The 27,485-nt window shown below is 40.3% G+C and overlaps 1 protein-coding gene across 1 annotated transcript in view; it reads left to right on the plus strand.

The window, feature by feature from the left end:
* The window catches only part of HEPHL1 (hephaestin like 1), a 141,273-nt gene that overhangs the window by 90,145 nt on the left and 23,643 nt on the right, over positions 1-27,485 (plus strand). Inside the window, exons 7-13 of the mRNA XM_007938097.1 lie at positions 766-905; positions 1,058-1,189; positions 3,076-3,287; positions 8,841-8,991; positions 10,988-11,200; positions 20,018-20,231; positions 24,895-25,034. Coding sequence (XP_007936288.1) covers positions 766-905; positions 1,058-1,189; positions 3,076-3,287; positions 8,841-8,991; positions 10,988-11,200; positions 20,018-20,231; positions 24,895-25,034 — 1,202 coding nt within the window. The remainder of the gene's footprint in view (positions 1-765; positions 906-1,057; positions 1,190-3,075; positions 3,288-8,840; positions 8,992-10,987; positions 11,201-20,017; positions 20,232-24,894; positions 25,035-27,485) is intronic.

A 27,485-nucleotide genomic window follows, 5' to 3' on the forward strand; every position in this document is an offset into this window, starting at 1 on the left:
GGGTTTGAACCACCAGCCGTCTGGTTAGGAGGTTCAAATAATCATTCAAACACAAGGTAACACAACTGGGGTTATAGCAGTGGGGAAAAAAAGAAAAGCAAGAGATGAAAGGATGCAAATGAAAGTTATGAAACAAGGATGAAGCAGAAAGAAAAATAAGGACAGTTTTATGTGTATGTGACTGGGAGAGTGACATTACTATTGACAAAAATAAGACTGTTTAGAGATAATGTTGGAATTTATAATGTTTTTGTTTCACAACTTTGAAATTTTATATTCATGTATATAACGTATGATAGCTCTCCATTAATTAAACTATTTGATTAACTAGACACTCCATTCCTTAATCATGCCAGATAGCAAAGAGCTTACTAAATGCAGAGACTATTAATATTGACACTAGCAGGAGATAGGGCGATGTTCATTCTGCAAAGAAACCAGTTAGCTGTTTGTTACTTTGTAGGGGACACCATTCTGGGACTCCAATATTGGTAAGGAGTTTACCTGTGTCTTCTTCGGTTGTTAGACCTCTGGAGAAGAAAACACAATAGCTAAGAGAGAAATGAGCCTGAACATCCTTTAGCTCCTGAAGACTTTTCAGGCTTGTTGACTCTTCCTGAGAACTTGGTAGAACCTGTGCATAGTCTTTCTCGGGGGATATGTGGGTGAGTGGGCTAAAGATCATGAAATGAAGTTCCAAAATTAAGGCAATTTAGTGAATATGTAAAGAAGAATTATCAGTCAGGTTCCCATGTCTTCCTACAGTGACTCTCAGTCCTACTTCATACAAGGGGACAACAGAATAGGAGGAAAATACTGGAAGGCTCAGTATATCGAGTATATTGATGCAAGTTTTACACGAAGAAAGAAACTCTCTGAGGCAGAAGACCATCTTGGAATTCTTGGTACAGTATAATCATTCCTCATGTTTTGAATCATGGGAGATATTTTAGCTCCACGTATATATCAATGTAGAGTGATTCTTCTTCTCTGCTCCTATTCACTCCTTTCTATTTCTTATCATCCACTTCTCCCTCCTCTTCTCAATATTTTTTAGGCCCGGTCATCAAGGCAGAGGTGGGTGATACCCTATTAGTGACCTTTGCCAACAAAGCAGACAAAGTCTACAGCATTTTGCCCCACGGTGTGATCTATGACAAGGCATCGGATGCAGCCCCAAACATAGATGGTAAGTCTCAGCCTGAGCGTATGAAGGAAATAGGATAGAGATGAATGAGCAAAAGACTTAGAACTAGACAGACCTGGCTCAAATTCTCACCAGCTCTGTGACCTTGGGCACTTAAACTTTCTGAACTTTATTCTTATCAAAAGCAGGTAATAATAACCAGGTCACAGGACCTTGGGGAGAGATGGAGAGAATTCAGGATAGGATCTGGGACAGGATCTGAGTTTCTTAGGAAATGTTAATTCCTTTCCTTTTCCCTCAATAATGTAGTAAATCTCAAAATGAGCTATTCTTATAATCACTTCCACTTCTTTAAACTGGAGAATGTTTCTGCTGAAGGTTGCATGAAATTCTGTGGGTGAAGTTTGAAGAGGAATATGGTTGCCAATGTGCTGTTAACATCAAAATGTTGAACATGGTCTTTGTTCCATATTTATCAACAAATATTTATTCAGGACAAATATTATGCGCTTATTGTCATATATGGCTTCTCCCCATCATAGAGTAGTTGGCATAGACTCTGCATGTAAGAAAGACACCTTTAGTTCAATAGTTGCAGGACTTTTCCTTCCGTTCATGACACTGTCCTGGGAAATTCTGGTCTTCTTGGTACCCTTCCCCATCACTGCAACAGACATCCTGGCTGACAGGAATACTTCTTCATGCCCAAGTGTGAGTCCAGGCCTAATTGAGAGCAGGCTGTGTAGTGATGGTGAGGGGACAGAGGAGGAAAGAATTGAGGTAGAGTCACCTTTCCCCACACCCTGCTGTAGCAATATCCCTGCACTCGTTTTCTTTCATTTCATAGGTCAAAATGCTCCAAATGACTTTGTATGTGTGTGTGTATATATGTGTATGCACAGAAAGAACACCAGTAACATCTAAAATGTTTGCATTTGGTGTTTTTCAATTCAACAAATTTATTGAAAGCACTGGACGAGATGTCAAGACAACCTCGGACCTGTCTAGTAGGAAGAATTCATCGTGTTCTTTCAGTAATATAGTATGGAGTTAAGTGCAGTCTTTGGCATTAGACAGACCTGAGTTTGCATCCTGGATCATTTGCCACCTTTTAATCTTCATCGTTCATTTACTTCATCTATCTTATAGTTTTTTGGGTTGTTTCTTAGTTCACCCTTCTAGATTTTAAACTCCTTATAGATAAAGTTCTTGCTGAACTTTTCTTGGGAATCCTCTTCAGGATCAAGAAAAATATATTTCACATAAAAGGCAGTCTAATATGCATACTCATATTTATCACAGCACTATTTACAATAGCAAAAAGATGGAAACAACCTCAGTGCCCATCAACAGATGTACCAACCGTGGTACATCACACAATGGAATACTACACAACACTAAAGAATAATGTAGAATCTGCAAAATACTGCAGAACATGGATGAACTTGGAGGACATTATGCTCAGCGAAATAAGTCAATCGCAAACATTGTATTAGTTCATTATTGTAAAAAGTCAAGGAAAGGTTTATATATGGAAGGAAACTTTCTTTGTTGGTTACCAGGGGTGGGAGGGGAGGGGAGGGGACACTCCAATAGTGAAATAAATGAAATAATAATAATAAAAGGCTGTCTAATATTTTATGGATTTACCTTTAATTGTTGAATTGTCAATATTTTTTTAATATTTGGTATTTGAGTAAGAAATAATATGCAACCTAGGAAGAAAATGACCCTTTGATTTAAACTTCCATCTTATAAAACAATAGACCATGCTAGTGGTCTCCCCTGGTAGGATACATAAGAGAGAACAACTGTCCTTATGGAAAATATGTCATCATGAGAGAGAGACATCAGGGCTGATGACCCAGCCTGACAAGTTTAATGTTCTGAGCTGTTGCTTTGAGTAATTGTTTCATTTCTCTCCTCAGGGTTTCTGAAACCAGGGGCACATGTGAAGCCAGGTGAAATTTTCACATACAGGTGGACAGTGCCTGAAAGTGTAAGCCCAACAGCTGACGACCCCCCCTGTCTGACCTATCTTTACTTCTCAGCAGTTGAACCAATCAAGGACACCAGCGCTGGCCTTGTAGGACCCTTGCTGGTCTGCAAAAAAGGTGTTCTCAATGCTGATGGAACACAGGTAGGCCATCAAATGTCACCAAGTTCTCTGAGTTATATGTGTGAATATGTTATATGTGTAATATGGCTAGAGATTAGGTAGTCATAAAGAGTCAGTTACAAATAATGATTTCTCCTCCTTTCTCTTGAAATTGACTTCTATAGAAAGTTTTTTTGTTGTTGTAAATTTAAGATCTGAATTTCCAAGTTACAAATGCCCATCCAGGAACCCAGTGGTTCTGCTTGTTGTAGCTAGAATTCCATGAGCCTCTTTCTTGTGAATTGCTTTCATTCTGGAATCTTTAGAGATCCACATGGAATGCTTATTGGGATACTTTCTTCTTGGACAGGGTTTCTCAAACTTGACTGCACATTAAATAATCTGGGACTGTAAAAATATTATTTTACTCATGTACTCCACACCAATTATATCAGACTTTCTAGATGATTCCAATGTGCAGCCAAGGCTGATAACCACAGCTTTAACTCTCAGGACCATGTAAACTGGAAGTTAATCCCTAGGGCTAAATAAGAAAGCCATGTAGGTAATTTCTTGCAGGTCCCAACTTGGAAGCTTGGATAGTTGTACTGATTAGTGTGATAAAACATTGCATTTAAGCTATGTCTACATGACATTAAACACATTGACGAAAAAAGAAAAATCCAGTATTTTAACTATTTGGACTTGACCAATAATAAATAGCAAGAAAATTTTTTCACATGCTGTATTTTATAGTGTTTGACAGTATATGGACCCACTTTTAGGCCCAAAGAAACTTCTAGGAGTAGAGGTTACAAAGCATCTTGGTCTCTCTCAGATTTTCATGTCCCTGCATGAAGGACCAGTCCTGGAAATGTCTATCAGAGGCTGAATGTGTTCCTGGCCCTCTGACTGTGTCCTCAGTAGTGCTTGTGTAATAGGAGTGAATGTTTATACCCCCTCATAAAACAACAATTACATAAGGCAAAGCAAAATGATTACCCCTACTTTAAAGCTGAAGAGACGGAGGTTCCAAGACATTGTATGCTATCCTAGGAAGCACATCTAGAAAGTAGTGAAAGTTGGCAGTAGAACACAGGACTTTGAGCATACAACTTTGTCCTTTTTCAATACATTATTCTACTTCCTACAAGCTAAATACCTGACCCAAAGAGATTGAGTGCTGAAAATTGTGCAAGGAATTTCTTATTTTGCTCTCTGGCAGTCAATTAATGGTAACTTTGAGGTTTGCTAGAAGCATCTTCTAGTCTAAGAGTTGTTGCCTGAGCCAATTCTGTTAAGGGTCAATCTACATAAAAAAAATTCATGAAAAAAGTAATAGTAACCTGGGACACTCATACTTGGATTTGGTTGAGAGAGAAATCCACCCGGCCTGACGGAAAGTTATTTTCAATGCAAGAAACACTTATGAAACATCTACTCTGTTCATCTGCCCACTTGCCTAGAAGAGGCCTGAGTATGTTTTTACCTGTAGGCCTCTTCTAGGCAGGTGGGGAGATGAAATGGAGAGAAGTGTTTATATGCCTTTCAAGTAAACTGTAAATTCTCCCCAGTGGTTAGTGGATGGATGTCGTTGAATATGGCCAGATGATTAAGGACATTTTCTAACCTGCATGACCAACCACAATAGACGTTCAAACAAATTCTCTACTTCTATTCTCCATCTATCCTATTCATTTATCCATATACCCATCCATTTTTATCTTAAACTTTTCAATTTGAAATAATTTCAGACTGATGGAAACAGTTTAAAAAAAAAAAAAAACCTACTACAAACAATTCCCAACATTCCCATATTCTTCTCCCAAACCAGAAAAACAAACCCACTGCCATCAAGACAATTCCAACTCACAGCAACTCTAAAGGACAGGGTAGAATGGCCTCATCTAGTTGCAAGGCTGCAAATCTTTGCTGAAGGAAACTGCTACATCTTTCCCCCATGGAGCAGCTGTGGGTTCAAACTGCTGACCTTTTGGTTAGCAGCCAAGTGCTTTATCTACTGCACCACCAAGCTTTACCATTCTTCACCCAGATCCCCCAATGTAAGCATTTAACCTCATTTGCTTATTAGTCTCTCTTTCTGTGTGTGTGTGTGTGTGTGTTCCTGCACTGTTTAACAGTAAGTTGCAGGCATGGTATCTCTTCAGTATGTGTTTCCTAAAAATAAGGACACTCTCTGACACACACAAAATATAATAATCAAAGTCAGGAAATTAACCTTGATACTGGACTACTATCTAATCTACAGACCTTTCAAATTTTTGCTAATTGTCTCATTAATGTCCTTTATGACAAAAGAAAAACATCCTTTTTCTGGACCAGGCTATAATCTAGGACCATGCATTGCATCTGGTCACCTCCTCCTCACATCTTCCCTTCCCCCCATGATCTATTTCATCTCAGGGCAGCAAGCTTGTGACTCTTTTAAAATGCAAAGGTCAAGCCACTTCCCTATTTAAAACCCTCCAGTGGTTTCTTACCACACTTATAATGAAATCTATACTTTCTACCTTGTCTGATATAATGCCTCACCACACACTCTCTTGCCCTCTTATGCTCCATCCACATCAGCCTGTCTATTCCTTGGACAGGCCAAGCTTACTGTGGTTTATCAAAAAAACCAAACTCACTGCCGTCAAGTTGATTCCAACTCATAGTGACCCCTCTTTGGGTTTCTGAGGTGGTATCTCTATGGAAGTAGATTGCCCAATCTTCCTTCCAAGGAGTGGCTGGTGGGTTTGAGCTGCCAGACTTCTGGTTGGCAGTCAAATGCCTTAGGCACTATGCCACCAGTCTCTATAAGAGGTCTCCCTCTGCCCAGAATGCACTTCCCCCTGATCTTCGCATGTCTGGCTTTCTCTGTCACCTCCTCAGAGAAGCATCACTTGATCCCCTAAAGAAGGGCTATAACCCAGTTCATTCAGGTTTGACCCCCTACTGAGAATTTGCATACATAAGACTCACCTATAAGAATCACTTGGGGAGCTAATTAAATTATAGATTCTAATTCAGTATATCTGGGGTAGAAATGCAAATTCACAGCAGAAGGTTGAACTAGGATCTGAAGCCCTACCCCACAGCCACCCTCTATCACCTGAGTTTAAATCTTTGTATATCATTAACCACCATTTATATTTTTCTTGTTTATTTATTTGCTTAGGTGTTATAGTATGTTTCCTCCTACAAGAATCTACATACAATGGAGCAGGGATCTTACTCATTTCCTAGAACAATTCCTGGTACATTATTGACACTGAACAAATATTTATGGTTGAGTAAATGAAATTCAGGGTGAGCACTCTTATTCTTAAAGTTATATTAAGAAGTTTAGTTAACAGAAGATGCTGTATTACACACAGCTCAAACATTAAGTGTGCAGCCTGGAAATAGACACTGAAGATAAGGACATTTTTATTTTCAAAACCCACTTACCTTACCCACATTTAAGCACTCAGAGTTGTGTGATGGTTTAGGGTTCAGATCTCCCAGTTTACCTGTTGGTGTGGGAAACTAGAATGTTCTGACTTAGATGCTCTTTCCAAAATAGCTCTGTGTTGCAGATACCAGCCATCACTCAGGTGCTCTGGGGTGTGGTCTGCTCCTGGATGGTTCTCCATCAGCATTCCATGCACAGGTGGTGCGGGCCTATTGGTTCAAACTGGGCCCTATCATCTTCCTTCTAACCTTTTTCTGGACCAATTTCCCATTTTCATAGACTTATCGTCTCCCCAGTTTTCCTCCAGTTACCTCCAGTGATAAGATCCTCCTTTCATGCTTCATTCTTGCATATGGACAATTGTAATCATGGCTAATAATAACAGCTAATACTAATTGAATGCTTAATACTTGCCATGTGTTGTGTTGAATGCTTTACTATGTTATCTAATTTAATCTTCACCAAAAACATGAGGTGGGGACAACTATTATGCTCATTTGCAAATGAGGGAATTGGAGTCTAGAGAGGGTGTATCACTTGCCCCAGATTACACCACAAGTAAGCAGAAAATCTAGCCTCAGAACCTAGGTCTGCCTGCTCTCACTGCTCATGAGTTTTATATATATATATCCCTTATTTCCCCCAATTTTTAATATTGTATTTTGAAAAATTTCAAACCTACAATGTTTTTTTCCTTAGCTCATGATCTTAAGTCACTGCTTCTAAAACATGTAATAATGCAATAACGTAAATATATTTCAGGTACAGTAGGAGTACCTACATCTTTGATGAGGAGCTAGGAAAACATCACAGAGGTGGGATGGCTAAGTCGACTCAAGGTTGGATTAGGGGTTTGCAAGGAGAAAGGGGTAGCAGACTGTCAAGGTTGAGGGAATACATGCACAAAGGACAGAGACATGCAGATCAGAAGTTCAGAGAGCTACAAGGAATGTGGCCTTGCTTCATTCAAAGTGCCAGGAGAGGAAGGTCAAGAAAGGAGGCTGAGCAGGTAGGTGGGGACCAGATCATTGTGAGTTTAAATTGTATTGTGCAATTTGAGGAGGAGAGAGAGATGGTTAGATGGGTTTGCCCTGGATCCCTCTGGGGTAGGCAGCGGGATGGAGGGTGGCTCAGAAGGGAGCACATGTGAAGGTAGGAAGACACTGTGGGACAAAGATAATCACTTATCTGGTTCAGGTTTGGAGACAAGTCTTTTTCAGAAATAAAGGACGCTCCGTGATCAGATGCACTCAAATCAACTTGGTTAGGAATATACAAAGTGGGAAGTAATCCATAGGCCCCTTAATGTCAACTTAAGTTGACATAATTTAGCAAAGTCTCATCACTGATATAAATTCATTATTTCATGCACAAACTTTTATTGAGTGCCAGGCATTTTTCTGGGAGCTGGGTAGATATAGAGAAACACAAACTGTTCTTACCTTTATGAAGACTACGTTGCAGTGGGAGAAACAGTAAAAATAAATAAATAAATCAGTTAATAAGTAAAATATAATTTCAGATGGAGATAAGTGCAATGAAGAAAAGTGAAGTAGTGTTAAGGAAAGAGAGAGAGTTTGTGGTAGGGTGGAGGATAAGCAACTCTTAGATGCAGTGGCTGAGGGAGTTCTCTCTGAGGAGGTGACATCTAGGCAGAGAACTGAATGGAGTAAAGGAGTGAGCTGCTTAAGATCTAGTCAGAGAATCTTCCAGGCAATGAGAACAGCACAAGAAAAGGCTCTGAGGCGGGAGTGAGATTGGCGTGTTGGAAGAGCAAAATATCAGAGTGACTAGTGTGAGCTGAGGTGAACACAAGGAGACGAAGTCAGAGAGAGAGACGGGGCCAGGACATATAGGACAAGGTAAGTAGAATAAGACAATGATGACCTCCTGACAATGGACATACCAAAGATTAGAAAGTTCTGAGCAGGGACTTATTTCCTCTGAGGAAGTCACATGGGGAGGGGAAAGGATTTACTGGGAAACATGAATTTCCTGGTGTAGAACGTATTCATTAGAATCATGCTCCTTACAAAATGACTTGGAGAATTTATGGCTTATGTTGATCCTAAAATGAAGCAGGGCTAAGCACTCCTGCAAGCTGCACTTTTAATGTATTCATTTTTTCTTTGCTATAGAAAGGAATAGACAAGGAATTTTACCTCCTATTCACAGTCTTTGATGAGAATCTGAGTAGGTACATAGATGAAAACATTCAGAAGTTTACCTGGCGTCCTTTCAGTGTTGACAAAGAAGACAAAGAGTTTGTGAAATCCAACCGAATGCACGGTATGAAAAATTTCCCTCCTGCCTTTGAAGTGAAACTATTTGGGAAATGTTATAAATATCTTCATTTTTGTTTCTTGGGTACTGTCCTTGGCCATGAGTAAGTTACTTCATGCCTTCAACTTCACAAGTGTATTGAAACTTCCCTATATCCCAGAAATGCTGTGAAGCTTAATTAATACTTCTAAAGAACTTCTTCAGCCTTAGATGAAGCAGCATAAAATTTGAGCTTGCAAAAATGACATTACATCACATAAATGGCCTTCTGTAATAATCCCATTGTCAAATAAAGGTACTTTCATTTCTGTGTCCACAAAAACCGTGGAACTAGGTAATTTTACTCAAATGTCTGGAACTCTTACCTTCATGAAGACTACACTGCAGTGGGAGAAACAGTAAAAATAAATAAGTAAATCAGTTAATAAGTAAAACATAATTTCAGATGGAGTTTTATCCATCTGAAGTTCTTCATTGCATTCTTGGAATGTAGAAATTCCAAGAAGCCCTGGGCTTCTGAAAGAACACCATATCTTCTTGGGGAGGGGTGGGTAATTTGATGCTTTTGTAAATAAACTATCTAAATCTTCTCCACAAAATATTAAAGAAGTATCTGTATAAATCAGGGTGCTAATAAATGTAGTCGTTGCCTGGCCAGTAGAGGATCTTTTCTTGTCTTGAAACTTGTTTAAAGAATTGGGCATTAGTGGGAGGTAGGCAGTAAGGGGCATCAAGCACAAGACATAATTGTGTGCAATCTTCAGATGTTTCTGTTCAACTATGGCATTTGTACCCACAGAGTCTGAATGTGGTTCTAAATTCTTCTCAAGACAGTGTTCTAAACCAAACCAAAACCAAACTCACTGCCATAGAGTAGGATCTGACTCGTAGTGACCCCTCCTTGGGTTTTCAAGGCGGTATCACTATGGAAGTAGATCACCCTATCTTCTTTCCAAGGAGTGGCTGGTGGGTTTGAACCACCAGCCTTCTGGTTAGCAGTCAAATGCTTTAGGTACTATGCTATCAGAGCTCCCTGTTCCTAGAACACTACTTGCAAATCTTTCAAATGACACAGGAACCATGATGTCAATAAAATGATGTCTGATAACTTTTACTTTATTATTTTTTTGTAGTTGTGAGTTTTTTTGGTGAGCATACATATTTAATTTTTAGGAGGTTATCTAATCTGTCTTCTGTTGTTTGTGCATTCATATGTGTTTGCTAACTTCTAAAATCAAGTGCAAAGCCATTGACATGTGAAGATTTGGTAGCATTAAGTGAATCAAAACTGAAGAAAAGACACTTAAGGAAGATGATAGGAGAGGAATCTCAAAAAAGGATTCTTTTCCTAACAAAAGTTTTAGAAAAGGAATTTGGGGAAATTCATAAAGTCCACAAGTACTTTGACAAGAATGATGCTTTTCATGATTGTGCTGCCAAAGTCAAATGTGAAACAAAAAATACCACATCACGCCTTCAAACAATTTTGCCAGAAAAATTATGCCAAAAAACAACCTGATTTATTCCTGATTGATTCTCAGATTTAGTGCTATTAAATAGGATGTTTACATAATTTTAGTATATTTACATTAATACTCACTGTCAAAGAGTCAATTCCAACTCATAATGACCCCCCACTGGGTTTCCAAGGTTGTAAATCTTTATGAAGGCAGACTGCCCCATCTTTGTTCCACTGAGCAGCTGGTGGGTTTGAACCACTGACCTTTTGGTTAGCATCCAAACGCCTTAACCACTACATCACCAGATCTCCTATATTTTCATATGGAGACCAAAATTAATGACTAATGAAAATATTAGTCATTATTAATTTTGGTCTCTGTTTTAAATGGACTCCCTGAGTGTCTTTCCCTGGTAACAAAGATCTTCTGTAAATAGTTTACACATCATTTGCACTCTCCCTATCTTTCACCAAGATGATGTGTTTTCAGTATATGCATGCATAAGTAGAGTGGGCTTTGACTATGTTTTTCTTTTCACTTAGCTATTAATGGCTTTATGTATGGCAACCAGCCAGGCCTAAGCATGTGCAAAAAGGATCGAGTCTCCTGGCATATGATTGGAATGGGCACTGACACCGACATGCATGGAGTTTATTTCCAAGGGAACACCATCCACCTCCGAGGGACTCACCGAGACTCACTGGCCCTGTTCCCTCACATCTCCACAACAGCATTCATGCAGCCAGACCATGCAGGTAAACTTGGCGGGTCCAGTTTAGGTGACCAAACTCCTATCATGGGCACATCTTCTTAGAGTTCTCTTCCAGAAAAAAATTGTTAGGATTTGGGCAATTCAGAAGAGTGTGAAAAGAGATACCATCTTGATTAGAATCAGCATTCTCAGTATTTTACTCAAAATACATAGTGGAAAAAACAGAAGAGAAACATCAACAATAGCATCCACAGAGGAGAAATGGGAACCCTCTAAATGCCTTGCCACACAAATCCTAAGAGGATGCACCTAATTCATGTCTAAGAACAATTCTGCTCCAAGAAAGATGATATTCACTGTTCTCTTTAAGTACAAACATCATTCCAGTTCTGAACCATCTACCAAGCATGGGCAGCCCAGCAGGTGTTTCCAGGTTATAGACATGGCCTGGTCTCCCTTCTCCAGAGATGGATAGTGGACTCTTAATGAATTATTTGGGGGCTTCACAATTCTCTATTTGAATTGCAACGTTGCTAGGAATCCTTGTTTTCCCCAGAAGGCAAGCTGCATTGGGACTGGAGTCCATGGAGTCCCTGGAGGGCCCAGTAAAGTGCCACCTGGTCCTTTCTCTCAGAGACAATCAGGGCATTTTAAATAAAAGATATACAGCACCACATGACAGAATATGCCAGGTGCTGCATGAACAAGAGCCATGGGCATTGAACTTGTTTTCCCAACACAACTTTTTTTGTCAGTCTTAGCAAGAAAACAATCTGCTACTCAAGATAATTCGCTGACTCTGCCTCTTTTACTAATGGATGTTCTACTTTGTTGCTTCAAACTGGAATGCAGTTTAGACGCTTTTCAATCTCATCAATGAAGAACTCAAGGCTGCAGCTTCAAAATCTTTACCTAAGAACTGGCAAAGTAGGAGCTCTGTAATCGTTGCCTTGCAAGCTGTCTTCGTATTGAACCTGTCTACATTAGTACAGTTGATCAACTATGAATCACCCAAAACAAGTGATGCCCTGAGCACAATGTTGGTTTTCTAAAATACATTTCTCAAAGAGGGGAGGAGAGTGTCAAACAGCCAAATAGTTTTCATCCATAGACACAGGCACTAAATACTGGTGCCAGCTGAAATAATTAAAAAATTTTGGCTACTTATTCCAGTGTCATGATCATTACTCATATACTCTAAAGAGTTTCATGATAAGGTTTTCTGGTTTACGTTTGATAGTGAACATAATTATGTGGCTGCTTACAAACTTGGTCATTCTCCAATTCCTGTCCCTTATTTCTACATCATGAAGAGCATCCAAAAAGTGGGTAGATTGTAGGCTGCAACTCAAACATTTCCTCTTTGTTCTCAGAGAAGTTAATTCCTTGACTATTGAAGAACAATGATGAATGAAAAAAATAATGGACTGCCTGGAAAAAGCATTTGCAGAGGGGGCCCTTGCCAAGTCTGTCTTCATCAGTGTCTTCTCTTGTTTCATGGACACATTTCCTTTTGAGAGTCCCTGTCAATGCCTAGGAGTGTTTGGGCATCCACTGTACCAACAGTTTTTGCTCATCCTGACAGAGTAACTTAGCAATGTTTAGACAACACAGTCATATGTGGAGCGAGATAGAAACAACTCTGTGCTTTGTGGATAGTTAATGAGAGAGGCATTGATCTCTCACCTCTGAGAACTGTATAGTAGGGTAACCAGTTGCTGTTGAGTTGATTCTAACTCATGGCGATCCCATGTGTGTCAGAGTAGAACTGTGTTACTTAGGGTTTTCAATGGCTGGTTTTTTGAAAGTAGATCACCAGGTGTTTCTTTCCAGGAGCCTCTGAATGGACTTGAATCTCTGATCTTTCAGTTATTAGGCAACTGCATTAATCATATGCTCCAGCCAGGGACCCTACTAGGGGAACTAGATTTATTGATCCAATAATTTCACTGAGAATTAACATCTGCTAGTAATTTGTTTGTTTTGTATAATTCAATGGTGAGTTCAATTAGGGTATATCTATCTGATGCCAATGCATCTAGAAAATTCAGTTAAAAATTTATATAATCCTCAGTCCAACTTGAGTGTTGGTAATATGTAGACAAATCTATTAGCTAGTTGATTTGTTTTCTTTTATCTTTTATTCTGGTATAAAGTAGGCCTACCATTGGGAATGAGAACATCTTTTGCTCAAGGTCTTAATGAAATAATACATTTGGCTTTAAAACTAATAATACCTTACATGTATATTACACTTTGTAGTTTATGAAATCCTTTAGGGAAAAATACATGACTACAGAAATGGTGGCCTAATTTGAACTTTATCTAGAATCTTAATCTACAGGTAATTAGTTCCCTTTAAACTGGGTTGGATAGTCACATGTATCAGTGATTTTTCAGAAGTCACTATCTTGTAACAGGTATGTATAATTGGGAACACTCAGAGAAATCATATATATATTCTTTATTATTTATTATATATATAATTTTACCACTATATATATATATATATATATATATATATATATATATATACACACACACATATGTATGTATATGTGTATATGTGTGTGTGTGTGTGTGTATACACACACCACTCATCTGTCAGTTTGTTGTACTGTGGTGGCGTGCATGTTGCTATGAGGCTGAAGGCTATACCACCAGTGTTTCAAATACCAGCTGGGTCACCCATGGTGGACAGATTTCAGCGGAGCTTCCAAATTAAGATAGACTTGGAAGAAGGAAGGGGCCATCTACTTCTCAAAGAATTGGACAGTGAAAACCTTATGAATAGGAATGAAACATTGTCTGATACAGCACTGGAAAATGTTATGAATAGCCCTGAAACTTTGTCTTACATAGAGCCAGAAGGTGAGCCCCTTAGGTTGGAAAGCACTCAAAATATGACTGCGGAAGAGCTGCCTCCTCAAAGTAGAGTTGATCGTAATGATATGGATGGAGTAAAGCTTTTGGGACCTCCATTTGCTGCTGCGGCAAGACTCAAAATGGGAAGGAAAAGCTGAAAACATCCATTAATAATCAGACCATGGCATGTACAAAGTAAGAATCTAGGAAAATTGGAAGTTGTCATAAATGAAATGGAATGCATAAAGACCAATATCCTAGAGATTAGTGAGCTGAAAAGGACTGTTTTTGGCCATTTTGAGTCAGACAATGACCGACTAAGCCAGGAATGACAAACTGAAGAAGAATGGTGTGGCCTTTATCATCACAAAGAGTGTTTCAAGATCTATCCTGAAGTACAATACTGTCAGTGATAGGATAATATCCATACACCTACAAGAAAGACCAGTCACTACTACTATTATTCAAATTTATACACCAACCACCAAAGCCAAAGATGAGGAAATTGAAGATTTTTACCAGCCTCTGCACTCTAAAATTGACCAAACGTGCAATTAAGATATGTTGATTATTACTGGTGACTGGAATGCAAAAGTTGGAAACAAAGAAGAATCATCAGTGGTTGAGAAATATGTCCTTGGTCATAGAAATGACATTGGTGATCACATGAGAGAATTTTGCAAGACCAGCAACTTATTCATTACAAATACCCTTTTTTCAACAATGTAAATGGCCACTATACACATGGACTTCACCAGATACACAGGAATACACAAGAGATGATGGAGAAGCTCAATATCTACAGCAAATACAAGGCCATGAGCTGACTGTGGAACAGACCATCAACTGCTCATAAGCGAGTGCAAGTTGAAGCTGAAGGCAACTAAAACAAGTACGTGAGAGCCAATATATGACCTTGATTATATCCCTCCTGAATTTAGAGATCATCTAAAGAATGGATTTGACTCAATGAACACCAATGACCAAAAACCAGAGGGACTGTGGGATGACATCAAGAACATCATCCATGAAGAAAGCAAAAGGTCACTAGAAAGACAGGAAAGGAAGAAAAGACCAAAGTGGATGTCAGAAGAGACTCTGAAACTTGCTCTTGAATGGAGAGTAGCTATAGCAAATGGAAGAAAAGACAAGATAAAAGATCTGAACAGAAGATTTCAAAGAGCAGCTCAAGAAGACAAAGTCAATTATTATAATGAAATGTGCAAAGACTTGGAGTTAGAAAACCAAAAGGGAAGAACATGCTCAGCATTTCTCTGGCTGAAAGAACTGAGGAAAAAAATTCAAGCCTCGAGTTGTGATATTGAAAGATGCTATGGGCAAAATATTGAATGATGCAGGAAACATCAATAGAAGATGGAAGGAATACACAGAGTGAGTCACTGTACCAAAAAGAATTGGTCAATGTTCATCCATTTCAGGAAGTGGCATATGATCAAGAACTGATGGTATTGAAGGAAGAAGTCAAAGATTCACTGAAGGAATTGGTGAAAAACAAGGCTACAGGAATTGACAAGTTACTCATTGAGATGGTTCAACAGATGGATGCTGCACTGGAGGCACTCACTCGGTTATGTCAAGAGATTTGTAAGACAGCTACCTGGCCAACTGACTGGAAGAGATCCATATCTGTACCCATTCTAAAGAAAGGTGATCCCACAGAATGTGGAAATTATCACATACAAGTAAAATTTTGCTGAAGATAATTCAAAAGCAGTTGGAGCAATATATTGACAGGGAGCTTCCAGAAATGCAAACTGGATTCAGAAGAGGACATGGAACGAGAGATATCATTGCTGATGTCAGATGGGTCTTGGTTGAAAGCAAAGAATACCAGAAAGATGTTTACTTGTATTTTATTGACTATGCAAAGGCATTTAACTGTATAGATTATAACAAATTATGGATAACATTGAGAAGAAAGGGAATTCCAGAACACTTAATTGTACTCCTAAGGAACCTGTACATAGATCAAGAGGCTGTCATTGGAACAGAACAAGAGAATACTGTGTGTTTTAAAATCAGTAAGGGAGTGTGCCAGGGTTATATCCTTTCACCATACTTATTCAATCTGTATGCTGAGCAAGTAATCCAAGAACCTGGACTATATGAAGAAGAACACGGCATCAAGATTGGAGGAGACTCATTAACAACCCAATATGCAGATGATACAACCTTGCTTGCTGAAAGTGAGGATGACTTGAAGCACTTACTAATGAAGATTGAAGAATACAGTCTGCAGTATGTATTACACAACATAAAGAAAACAAAAATCCTCACAACTGGACCAATAAGTAGTATCTCAATAAATGGAGAAAAGATTGAAGTTGTTAGAGATTTCATATGACTTAGTTCCACAATCAATGCCAATGGAAGCAGTAGTCAAGAAATCAGACATCGTATTACACTGGAAAAATCTAGTGCAAAAGATCTCTTTAAAGTGCTGAAGAGCAAAGATTTCTCTTTGAAAACAAAGGTGTGCCTAACTCAAGCTGTGATGTTTTCATTTGTTTCATATGTATGTGAAAGGTGCACAATGGATATGGAAGACCAAAAAAGAGTTGATGCTTTTGAGTTGTGGTGTTGGCAAAGAATACGGAAAGTACCATGGACTACCAGAAGAACTAACAAATCTGTCCTGCAAGAAGTGCAGCCAGAATGCTCCTTGGACACCAGAATGGTCAGACTTCATCTCGCCTACTTTGGTCATGTTGTTGGAAGGGACCCTTCCCTGGAGAAGGATATCGTGCTTGGTAAAGTAGAGGGTTATTGCAAAAGGGGAAGGCCCTCCACAAAATGGATTGACACAATGGCTGCCACCATGGGCTCAGGTATACCAAGGATTGTGAAGCTGGGACAGGACAGAGCAGTGTTTTGTTCTGTTGTACACAGGTTCACTATGAGTTGGAGCCAGCTCAATGGCACCTAACAATAACAGCATGTATACATACATACATATATAGATAGATAGATATAGATATAGATATAGATAGATAGATTGTGGTTGTTGTTGTTGTTAGGTGCCGTCAAGTCGTCTTTGACTCATAGTGATCCTAGGCACCACAGAACAAAATACCACCTGGTCCTGAGCCGGCTCCATGATTCTTGCTATACTTAAGCCCATTGCCACTACCACCATGTCACTCTGTCTCGTTGAGGGCCTTCCCCTCTTTTGTCAACCCTCTACCTTACCAGGCATGACATCCTTCTCCAGGGAATGGTCCCTTCTTACAACATAACCAAAGTATTTGAGACAAAGTCTGGCCATTCTTGCCTCCAAGGAGCATTCTGGCTGCACTTCCTCCAGGACAGACCTCTTAGTTCTTTTAGCAGTCCATGGTAGTTTCAGCATTCTTCGCCAACACCACAGCTCAAAAGCATCAATTCTTCTTCAGTCTTCCTTATTCATTGTCCAGCTCTCACATGCATATGAGGCAATTGAAAATACCATAGCTTGTGTCAGGTGCACCTTAGTCCTCAAGGAGACATCTTTGCTCTTCAGCACTTGAAAGAGGTCCTTTGCAGCCAATTTGCCAAGTGCTATACATCGTCTGATGTCCTGACTGCTGCTTCCATTGGCATTGAGTGTAGAACCAAGTAATGCGAAGTCTTTGACAATTTCAATCTTTTCTCCATTTGTCATAATGTTGCCTATAGGACCAGTTGTGAAGATTTTTGTTTTCTTTATGTTCAGATGCAATCCATACTGCAGACTATATTTTTCAATCTTCATCAGTAAGTACTTCAAATCATCCTCACTTTCAGCAAGCAAAGTTGTGTCATCAGTGTATCACAGGTTGTTAATGATTCTTCCTGCAATCCCAATGCCACGTTCTTCTTCGTATAGTCCAGTTTCTTGGATTTTTTTTTGCTCAGCATACAGATTGATTAAGTATGGTGAAAGGATACAACTCCGACACACTCCCTTTTTGATTCTGTTCCAGTGACAGCCTCCTGGTCTATGTACAGGCTCCTCATGAGTATAATTAAGTGTTTGGGAATTCCCATTCTTCTCAATGTTATCCACAATTTGTTATGATCCACACAATCAAATGCTTTTGCATAGTCAATAAAACACAAGTAAACATCTTTCTGGTATTCTTTGCTTTGAGCCAAGATCCATCTGACATCAGCAATGATATCCCTTGTTCCATGTCCTCTTCTGAATCCAGCTTACATTTCTGGAAGTTCTCTGTCAATATACTGCAGCAACTATTTTTAAATTATCTTCAGTAAGATTTTACTTGCATGTTATATTAATGATATTGTCTGATAATTTCCACATTCCGTGGGATCACCTTTCTTTGGAATGGGTAGACATATGGATCTCTTCCGGTTGGTTGGCCAGGTAGCTGTCTTCCAAATTCTTGGCATAACTGAGTGAGTGCCTCCAGCGGGGCATCCGTTTGTTGAAACATCTTAGTGGGTATGCCATCAATTCCTGGAGCTTTGTTCTTTGCCAATTCTTTCAGTGAAGCTTTGACTTCTTCCTTCAATACCATTGGTTCTTGAACATATGCCACCTCCTGAAATGGATGAAGATCCACCAGTTCTTTGTGGTACAGTGACTCTGTGTATTCTTTCCATCTTCTATCTATGCTTCCTGCATCATTCAATATTTTGCCCACAGAATTTTTCAATGTTGCAACTCGAGCTTAAATGTTTTCCTCAGTTCTTTCAGCTTGAGAAATGCCAAGTGTCTTCTTTTTCCCTTTTGTTTTTCTAACTGCAGGTCTTCGCACATTTCATTATAGTAAATGGCTTTGTCTGCTCAAGCTGCTCTTTGAAATCTGTTCAGCTCTTTTACCATGTCATTTCTTCCATTTACTTTAGCTACTCTTCGCTCAAGAGCAAGTTTCAAAGTCTCTTCTGACATCCATTTTGGTCTTTTCTTTCTTTCTTGTATTTTTAATGACCTCTTGCTTTCTTTATGGATGATGCTCTTGATGTCTTCCCACAATTCTTCTGGTTTTCGGTCATTGGTGTTCAATGCATCAAATATATTCTTTAGATGGTCTCTAAATATATAGTGGTAAAAGTATATATAACAAAACATTTACCAATTCAATTTTTATACATATAATTCCATGACATTGATTATGCTTATCCTGTTGTGTAACCACTACCATTATCTTTTTCCAAATTATTCTACCACCATTGACAGAAACTCAGTGCCCCCTAAGCAAAGACTGCTGCCTTCTTTCCCCTTCCTTCCCATTCCTGGTCACCACTGATAAGCTTTGGTCTCTATACCCATTGCCACAGAGATGATTTTCACTGATAGCTATACTATAGAAAACAGAACAGTCTCATAAGGTTTCCAAGTCTATCAGTCTTTAAGGAAGCAGATTACCACATCTTTTTCCCAAAGGGCAGTTGCTGGTTTTGAACCTCTGACTTTTCAGTTAGCAGCCAAGCACTTAACCACTGTGCCACTAGGGTTCCTTTGGTCTCTATACGAAAAACCAAACCAAACCCACTGTGGTTGAGTTGATTCTGCCTCATAGTGACCTTATAGAACAAAGTAGAACTGCCCAATATGGTTTCCAAGGCTGTAAATCTTTATAGAATCAGACCACCTCATCTTCCTCTTATGGAGCGGCTGATGGGTTCTGGGTTCGAACTGCCAATCTTTTGGCCTTACCCACTGTACAACCGGCACTCTACATTTGCCCATTTCATTTAAGTAGGATTATACAATACATGCCCTTTCTGGTTAGCAACATTCTGAGATTTATCTTTCCATTGCAACTGAATTTTTTATTGTATTTTATTTTTTCAGAAGTAAAAGTATTCAAAGTAATTTATTCCCCTTGGGTTCTGATTTTAAAATACTAAATAATATTTATTTATTTATTTATTATTATTGTTAAATTTACCTTACTGGTTACTTATTTTGAAATAAAATATATAGGTTTGGCAAAAACAACCCAAAAGGCATTAAGCCCTGCACAATGCCAGGCGGTTTCTCTTTCAGGCATTTTCAGGGTGTTCTGTACCACCATGCACCACTTCATGAGAGGCATGAATCAGATCTATGAAGTCAACAGCTGTGGCAACAAGGACCCTTCTGAGCAGCCATACGGGATGATAAGAACCTTTTACATCGCTGCTGAAGAGGTAGAATGGGATTATGCCCCTAACAAAAACTGGGAGTTCGAAAAGCAGCACTTGGACGCAGGAGGGGAAAGGTACCACAGGCGAAGCCGCCAAATCTCTTGGGTGGGATTGCACATGCTCTGTAGGCGTTTATCAAATGTTGAAACCTCAAATAGCCCTGGTGTGGTCTGCACAGTTTTGGCAAGCAGACCTCTACCTATTAGCACCAAAAATGAGGGAAGCTGTCCATCTCCACCCTAGACAGGGAGTCTGAAGTCATTTTTAGGGCATTCCCCTACAGGCCCTGGATACTTTTTTTCAGTGGCTGATTATACTGTGTGACTATCTGAGGAACGTGCCTTTGAGTGAGTGCACAGCATGAAGAGGATTAGGAGAAAGGCGGGTCTTACAGGAGGAGTGGTATGGAGACACAAAAGGGTCTAGAGGGAGGCTGGGGTTGTGTACAGATCTGAAGTGAAAGGATGGACTACTGGAGACCGAAGGCCTTGAGGATGGGGAACTAAGGATGAGATACTATCCTCGTCCAGGTGTGTGTGGAGGCAACCAAGGAAGGGTAGGAGGCCATTACCTTGGCAGACACCCTCAAGTTAGGTTAGGAAGAAAAGCTCTCTCTACTAGGCCCTGCACCCAGAAAATTTACAAGGTTGACCCTTCCCTGAAAGTGCTGTCAGCCAGTACTGTGTGCTAATAGAATGAGTGCAGTGTTCAAGTCATGAGCATGTTTGTGAGCTTTGGGTCCCTACCTGCCCTAAGCCTGAGACTACCAAGCAACCAAGCACCGAGGTTGGAGTAAAGTTAAACAAGAAGGGAATAGAGGTATCTGTCAGACACAGACCTATAGACCCCATTCCCAGAAGTTAATGCCCCCAGTCACAACTCACTGCCTGAGTATTATTGTCCTGATACATAGATGAGGACACTGAGGTGCAGAGTTAAACTAGTCAGTGGCAGAGTTGTAACTGAGTTATAATCTTTTGGACAACAAATCCTTGCTTTTAATCACAGTAATACCACATTGCATTCCTGCCGCAGGCTCTTCTTTGCTCTTTATCACTCCCTCCTTTCCCAACCTTCCCCTCTCCCTCTACTTCCCTACTCTCACCTTATACTCACCTTATACTGGCTATGCCACACACAAACTCTTCTACTGGCAAAATGTTCCTAATTCTAACGTTGTTTCCTTTTTCGCTTGGCCCAGAATTTTATGAGTTCAGATTCTGAAAAAGAGAGTATAACAGTGCCATCTTATGGAGAAACAAAACAAAAGGAAAACCTACTTTTCGTTTTGAAAAGATTTGCCTCCAACTCCACCTCCAGTTGCCATCAAGTCCCTTCAGACTCCTGGCCACTCAAGGTGTGTTAGAAGAGTAAGACTGTGCTCCATAGGGTTTTCAGTGGCTGATTTTTCAGAAGTAGATCAACAGGCTTTTCTTCTGAGGCATCTCTGGGTAGACTCAAATGCCAACCTTTTGCTTGGTAACTGAGCCATTAATCATTTGCACCACCAGTGACTCCCAGACAGAGGATTTAAAATGCAATTGATTATTCACTACTCCATTTGTTAAACTAGACACCCTTCTCCTGCAAAACTGTTGTTTGCTGCCAATAAATACAGTGGAAAAGAAAATGGATACGAATTTGACCTTTTCTAACTAAAGAAATAATTGTATAATAATGTTGTAGCATGTACAGTATTAGTCCATGGACATGAGTGTGTAAGAAACATAGCTTTAACTGTTTTCTTGAAACTCAAATATTTGTCTTAAGCTTCATTCTTCTAGACTGGAGGGAAAATCTAGTTTCAGTCTTCTGGGATTCTTTCTCCTGGTGACATAGAGAGGTAGATGGTACCAGCAGAAGAAAATGGAGTAGGGGGATGGAATGTGCTACTGTTGTATATTGCCCCTTGTCACTCTGAATATTGCCTCAAAATAAATAAAAAGTGTAAAACAAGGGCATGTTCATATGTTCAAATTATAACACATTCTATAGATAAAACTTAATGCAAAACTGAAATTCTAACTTCTCCCAATGGCAAGTTTCTGGAATTTCTGTATATAAGCACCCTGGAATAAATGCCCACACAGTATCCCCACTGCTATGCCTCTGCCCTCTCCCCAAGGCCATGATATGGGGGTGCACCCAGTTTTCAAGCCACAGCTCAGTATGGGTTATCCCTGAGACATGATTGTCCTGGTCAGCGTGGACCCTCTGGCTCACCCTGGGGACCTAGAAATCTTCTCTGAGGCTTCCAAGGAACACACTGGGATGCACCAGAATGTCAAAGGCAACACATAAGACCATCCACACAAGGCCAGGGAGAAGTTTGTATAATGTGTTAGATTTTGAACACAAAAATTAAGTTGCTGTAGGAAAATAAAGTTGTATTTCTGGTAGTCCTCAATTTGTGGATTGATGTTCCTTTAATTTAACCATACTTGATTCATGAAAATAATTGCCGCCTACTGAGCATCCACTGTATGCCAGGCATTTTGCTAGGGTTTTTACAATCCTTATCTGATATGAGGACATGGAATGGTCCAAATAGTTTGTGGTGCTATGGAAGAAAGGCTTGGTGATCTGCTTATCTGAAGATCATAGCCAAGAGAACCCCATCAAGCTCAGTTATACTCTGTAATACGTGGGATCACAATGAGTTGGAATCGACTCAACAGCAACAGGGTTTTGTTTTGTTTTGTTTTGTTTTACCTCTGTTATGACTCTCACAACACACTTGACCCATTTAATCAATTTGTGTCAGCATCTCACACAGCCTCCTAGGGAAATGATATAAAGCAAGCACTCACACAGTGCTCTCTGTGGGTGACAGAGGGCTTTGCAGATATTACTCATTCCTGTGTGGTAGATGCATCTTTATCACTCCATTTAGAAGAGAGGTAAGCTGGAAAACAGTAAAGCATGGCTCCAGGGTCAGTGCTGTTAACCACCACACATATTACTAGTACTCCTGGAAAACAAAAGAAGAAAACTATCTTCCCTTGGAAAGCATATAGTCTAGAGTAGAAGGTGATGTGCATTTAAAAAATATTTAACATGTACTACATGCTAGACATGTGGCATAGTGCCTAAGGCATTGGACTCCTAACCAGAAGGCTGGCGATTCAAACCCACCAGCCACTCCTCGGAGGGAAGGTTGGGCAATCTACTTCCATAAAGATACTGCCTCGGAAACCCAAGGAGGGGTCACTATGAGTCGAATCTACTCAAGAGCAGTGAGTTTGATTTTTGGTTTATGTGTTAGACATTGTGCAAAGTGATGGTGCAACAGTGCTGAGAAACATAGACAAGGTCCACGGTCCATGGGGAAGGTACCAGAACAAGCGTATTGTGAGCGCTATAACAGGAGATGTACAGGGCAGCAGAAGTAGCATACAGCTATGTCTAGGGGAAGAGTGAGGAGAGGTAGGTGGTCAGGGAAGCCTTCCCAGAGGAAGTAGGCTTTAAGCTGAGATAGAAGAGTAGACCAGTTGAACTCAAAAAACTCACTGCCATCAAGTCGGATCCAACTCACAGCTACCCCTCCTTGGGTTTCTGAGGCAGTATGACTATGGAAGTAGATTGCCTAACCTTCTTTCCAAGGAGTGGCTGGTGGGTTTGAACCATCAGCCTTCTGGTTAGCAGTCCAATGCCTTAGGCACTATGCCACCAGAGCTCTCAAGAGGAGGGAAAAGTGTTGTAGGCAGAGGAAATAGCATAGGTGGCAGCTTGAAGGTGACTAAAAACATTTTGTGATCTAGAGAACAAATGTTTAGAATGACCCAAGCGTCCGGTGTGTGGGGACTAGTGATGGGAGATAGGAGTGGGGAGTTCAGCAAAGGCAGATAATGAAGGGGCTTGAGAGCCAAAGTGAGGAGTTTGGCTGTGGGAAGCCATAAAAGAGTTTTCCATAAGGACCGATTTGGTTGAATATAATATAATATAATATATTATATTATATTATATTATATTATATTATATTATATTATATTATATAGTTCAGGATCACTCTGCCTGCAGTGTGGAGAAAAGATGGAAGGGAGGAGTATAGGCGGAGGAAGGAAGATTAAGAGCAATTCCAGGTAAGTGATGTAGATGGCTGAGATTAGAGGGCAGGCAGTTTAATGGTGGGAAATGGAAAGATGTGAGACACACTATATTTGGGAGATAGAATTGATAAGACTTGGGATAGATTAAATATACATGTTCTTGTATCTAATTTGTACATAGGTATATGCACAACGCACAACTCAAAGGCTTTCTTGAGATTGTTCTAAGTGGGAAAAATAGCAAGGTACAGAAAGATTCACATGGAATCTGAAGGACTTCAGGGTGGTGAAGGGTGTGTGTGTGTGTGTGTATGTGTGTATGCCCATACATGTGTGTGCGTGTTTGTGTGCTTAGTTAGTCCAAGAAGCAAAGTACAACCTCATGGGACCCTTGAGAGTCTATCAGCAAAACTGGCTCCATTCAGCACCCATCAGGGATTTTAGAGTAGGGATTTCTAAGGGTGGGTTCTGGGCCCATGCTGACTGCCCACATCAGATCCACACTGCCCCCTGAAAAACATTAAAATGCAGATTCCTGACCAGAGAGACTGGTGTAAAAGGTCAGCTCCCCAGTGAGATCCTGACCACAGCCAGGTTTGGGAAGTTCTGGAAAATGAAAGAGCTCTGGAGTACCCCTGAATCACTCCACCTTCTAACAACTTTAATTTCTTATGATTCCAACTTGCAGACATGGAGATATATTTATGAACCACACTGAAAACTGGATTGGCTCTCAGTACAAGAAGGTGGTTTACAGGGAATACACCAACGGCGAATTTGTGGAGATCAAAGCCCGGCCGCCGCAAGAACAGCACTTAGAACTTCTGGGTACGAAACAGGTTTCAGCCTCATGCACACCTGCACACATGTGTCCTGTTAGACTTAGGCCTGAGCAGGGATGGGAGGAACCAAGCAGCCTGGCTGCATTCATCCAAGTGCAGCATCTTTAAGCTGTGCATTCCAGGGAGCATGCTGTGTGTTCAGCTCTTACCAGATACCAGTTGCCATCCGGTGGATTCCAACGCACAGAGACCCATGTATGTCAGAGTAGAAGTGCACTCCATAGGGTTTTCAGTGGCTGAAGTTTTGGAAGTGGATAGCCAAGGCTTTCTTCAAACGCACCCCTGAGTGGACTTGAAACTCAAACCTTCTGGGTAGCAGCTGAGTGCATTAACAGTTTGCATCTCCCACCCATTCCTCATACCAAATAAGAATGAAAATATGACTACCAGATTGTGCACAGACAGGAATGGATATTATCAGAGCGATATGACTGGTATCTGTTTTTCTGAAGGTCCTTTCCCAGCATGCAATAGCTCATCCCTGTACCCCTCAGCTGAGCCAGGAAATTTTAATTGAAAACACTTTGATGCTTCAGAACAGCAGGCAGAGTGTTTGAATAACTTCTTCAAGGTCCCAGATTACCCATGCACAGTGTTATAACAACATGCTATAAAGATAATTATAAAGAAAGAGAAACTCCTTACATGAGAGGGATGCCAAGGGCCAGAGGTATGGCTTCATTCTGGAGGCCCTGGCCTTCTTGGGACCCATTGGTCCTGTCTACATATCCACATACCATTGGGCTGTCTGATGCCCTGAACTGCCTGACCTGGTGGCCGGATAACCTCTTCCTGTTTTCCTTCTCCACTTTTCTTCACCTGGGGAGTACCAGACCGTTATGAAGATACTATTTTAAGGCAGAGGGCTAATCCAGATGACTTTTTGAAATCCTTTCCCGCTTTTAAATGTTGTTGTTGTTGTTGTTATGTGCCATTGAGTCAGACCTGACTCATAGCGACCCTCCTTGGGTTGCCGAGGCAGTATCACTATGGAAGTAGATTGCCCAACCTTCCTTCTGAGGAGTGGCTGGTGGATTTGAACCGCCAGCCTTCTGGTTAGCAGTCAAGTGCCTTAGGCACTATGCTACCAGAGCTCCTACTTTTAAATGTAGAAGGTAACATATAAATAGTATGACTTTACACAGTGCTTTTGAATATTAAAGTAAGGCACCTGATTCTTACCTTGAGAAATTATTAAATGCTTCATCTACCGTCCCCCAAATCTCCACTACCTATTAACATTGGCACATGGGCTTGTTTGTCTTACCAAATGAGTCAGACCTGATGAGAACCAGAGGTGGATTACCCAATAAGCAAGGTAAGCATGGGTTTACTTGTACTTACTTAATACTGTATAGTGAACAATTACTGTGATGAAACCCATGTGAACTTGTTCATTACAGATTAGTAAGTAAGCCATGTAAGCCCATGCTTACCTGATTATTGAGTAATATAACACTGATGGAAATATTCATTCATTGGAGCCAGTATATATCTGTGTGTGTATGTCTGTGCATGTGAGGTGAGAGCTCTGAAGAGAAGGAGCCTGTCCTGCTAAGAGGCTGAGCTGTCCGCACAAAAGCCCTAGTTTGGGTCTGCTCAGTAAAATGACAAGGACAGAATGAATTCATCAGAGGTGAGCCCAACAAGTTTAGTCCCCAGGAAGCATGAGACCCATCCACTCACTTTCTGCAGCTCAAGGAGAGGCCTGGGCTTGTGAAGTCGCTCAAAGGGCACAATGCAGGTGCATGCTTCTTTACTGCTTCCCATGACCTATCGTGCTGTAAATCAGAAAGCGTTTGCTCTTCCCAGAACAGCGACGCATTCAGTTTAACTGATAGTGAGTATACAAGTAATCATTTTAATATATGCACATTTATGCATCTTTCTGTAACTCTACCAAAATTTACTATAAGAAACATGAATAGAATTTCTTTTCTCACTTCATCATTTAAAAAATGAATGCTTTTCTGAAACTTTCTGATTCTGGCTAGATATTTTCTTCCAAAGGTTATAATGTTGCTGTTAATCACCATTGATTTGATTTCAACTCATTGTGCAAACAGTTAAGCACTTAGCTAGTAGCCAAGTGGTTGGTGGTTTGAATCTACACAGAGGCCTCTGAAGACAAGCCTGGAGATCTATTTCTAAAAAACTCAGTCACTGAAAACCCTAAGGATCAGTTCTATGCTGATACATGGTGCATGGGGTTGCCATGAGGTGGGATTGACTTGATGGCAACTGGAATGAATGTAACTTCATTAACCCATTGTCGTTGAGTCAATTCTGACTCAGAGCAATCCTACAGGGCAGAGTAGAACTGCCCCATAAAGTTTCCACAGCTGTAATCTTTATGGAGGAGCTCTGGTAGCATAGTGGCTAAAGCACTTGACTGCTAACCAGAAGGCTGGCGGTTCAAACCCACCAGCCACTCCTC

The sequence above is a fragment of the Orycteropus afer genome, unplaced genomic scaffold, assembly GCF_000298275.1.
Source record: "Orycteropus afer afer isolate SDZICR_OR568_19922 unplaced genomic scaffold, OryAfe1.0 scaffold00047, whole genome shotgun sequence".
Lineage (NCBI taxonomy): Eukaryota > Metazoa > Chordata > Mammalia > Tubulidentata > Orycteropodidae > Orycteropus > Orycteropus afer.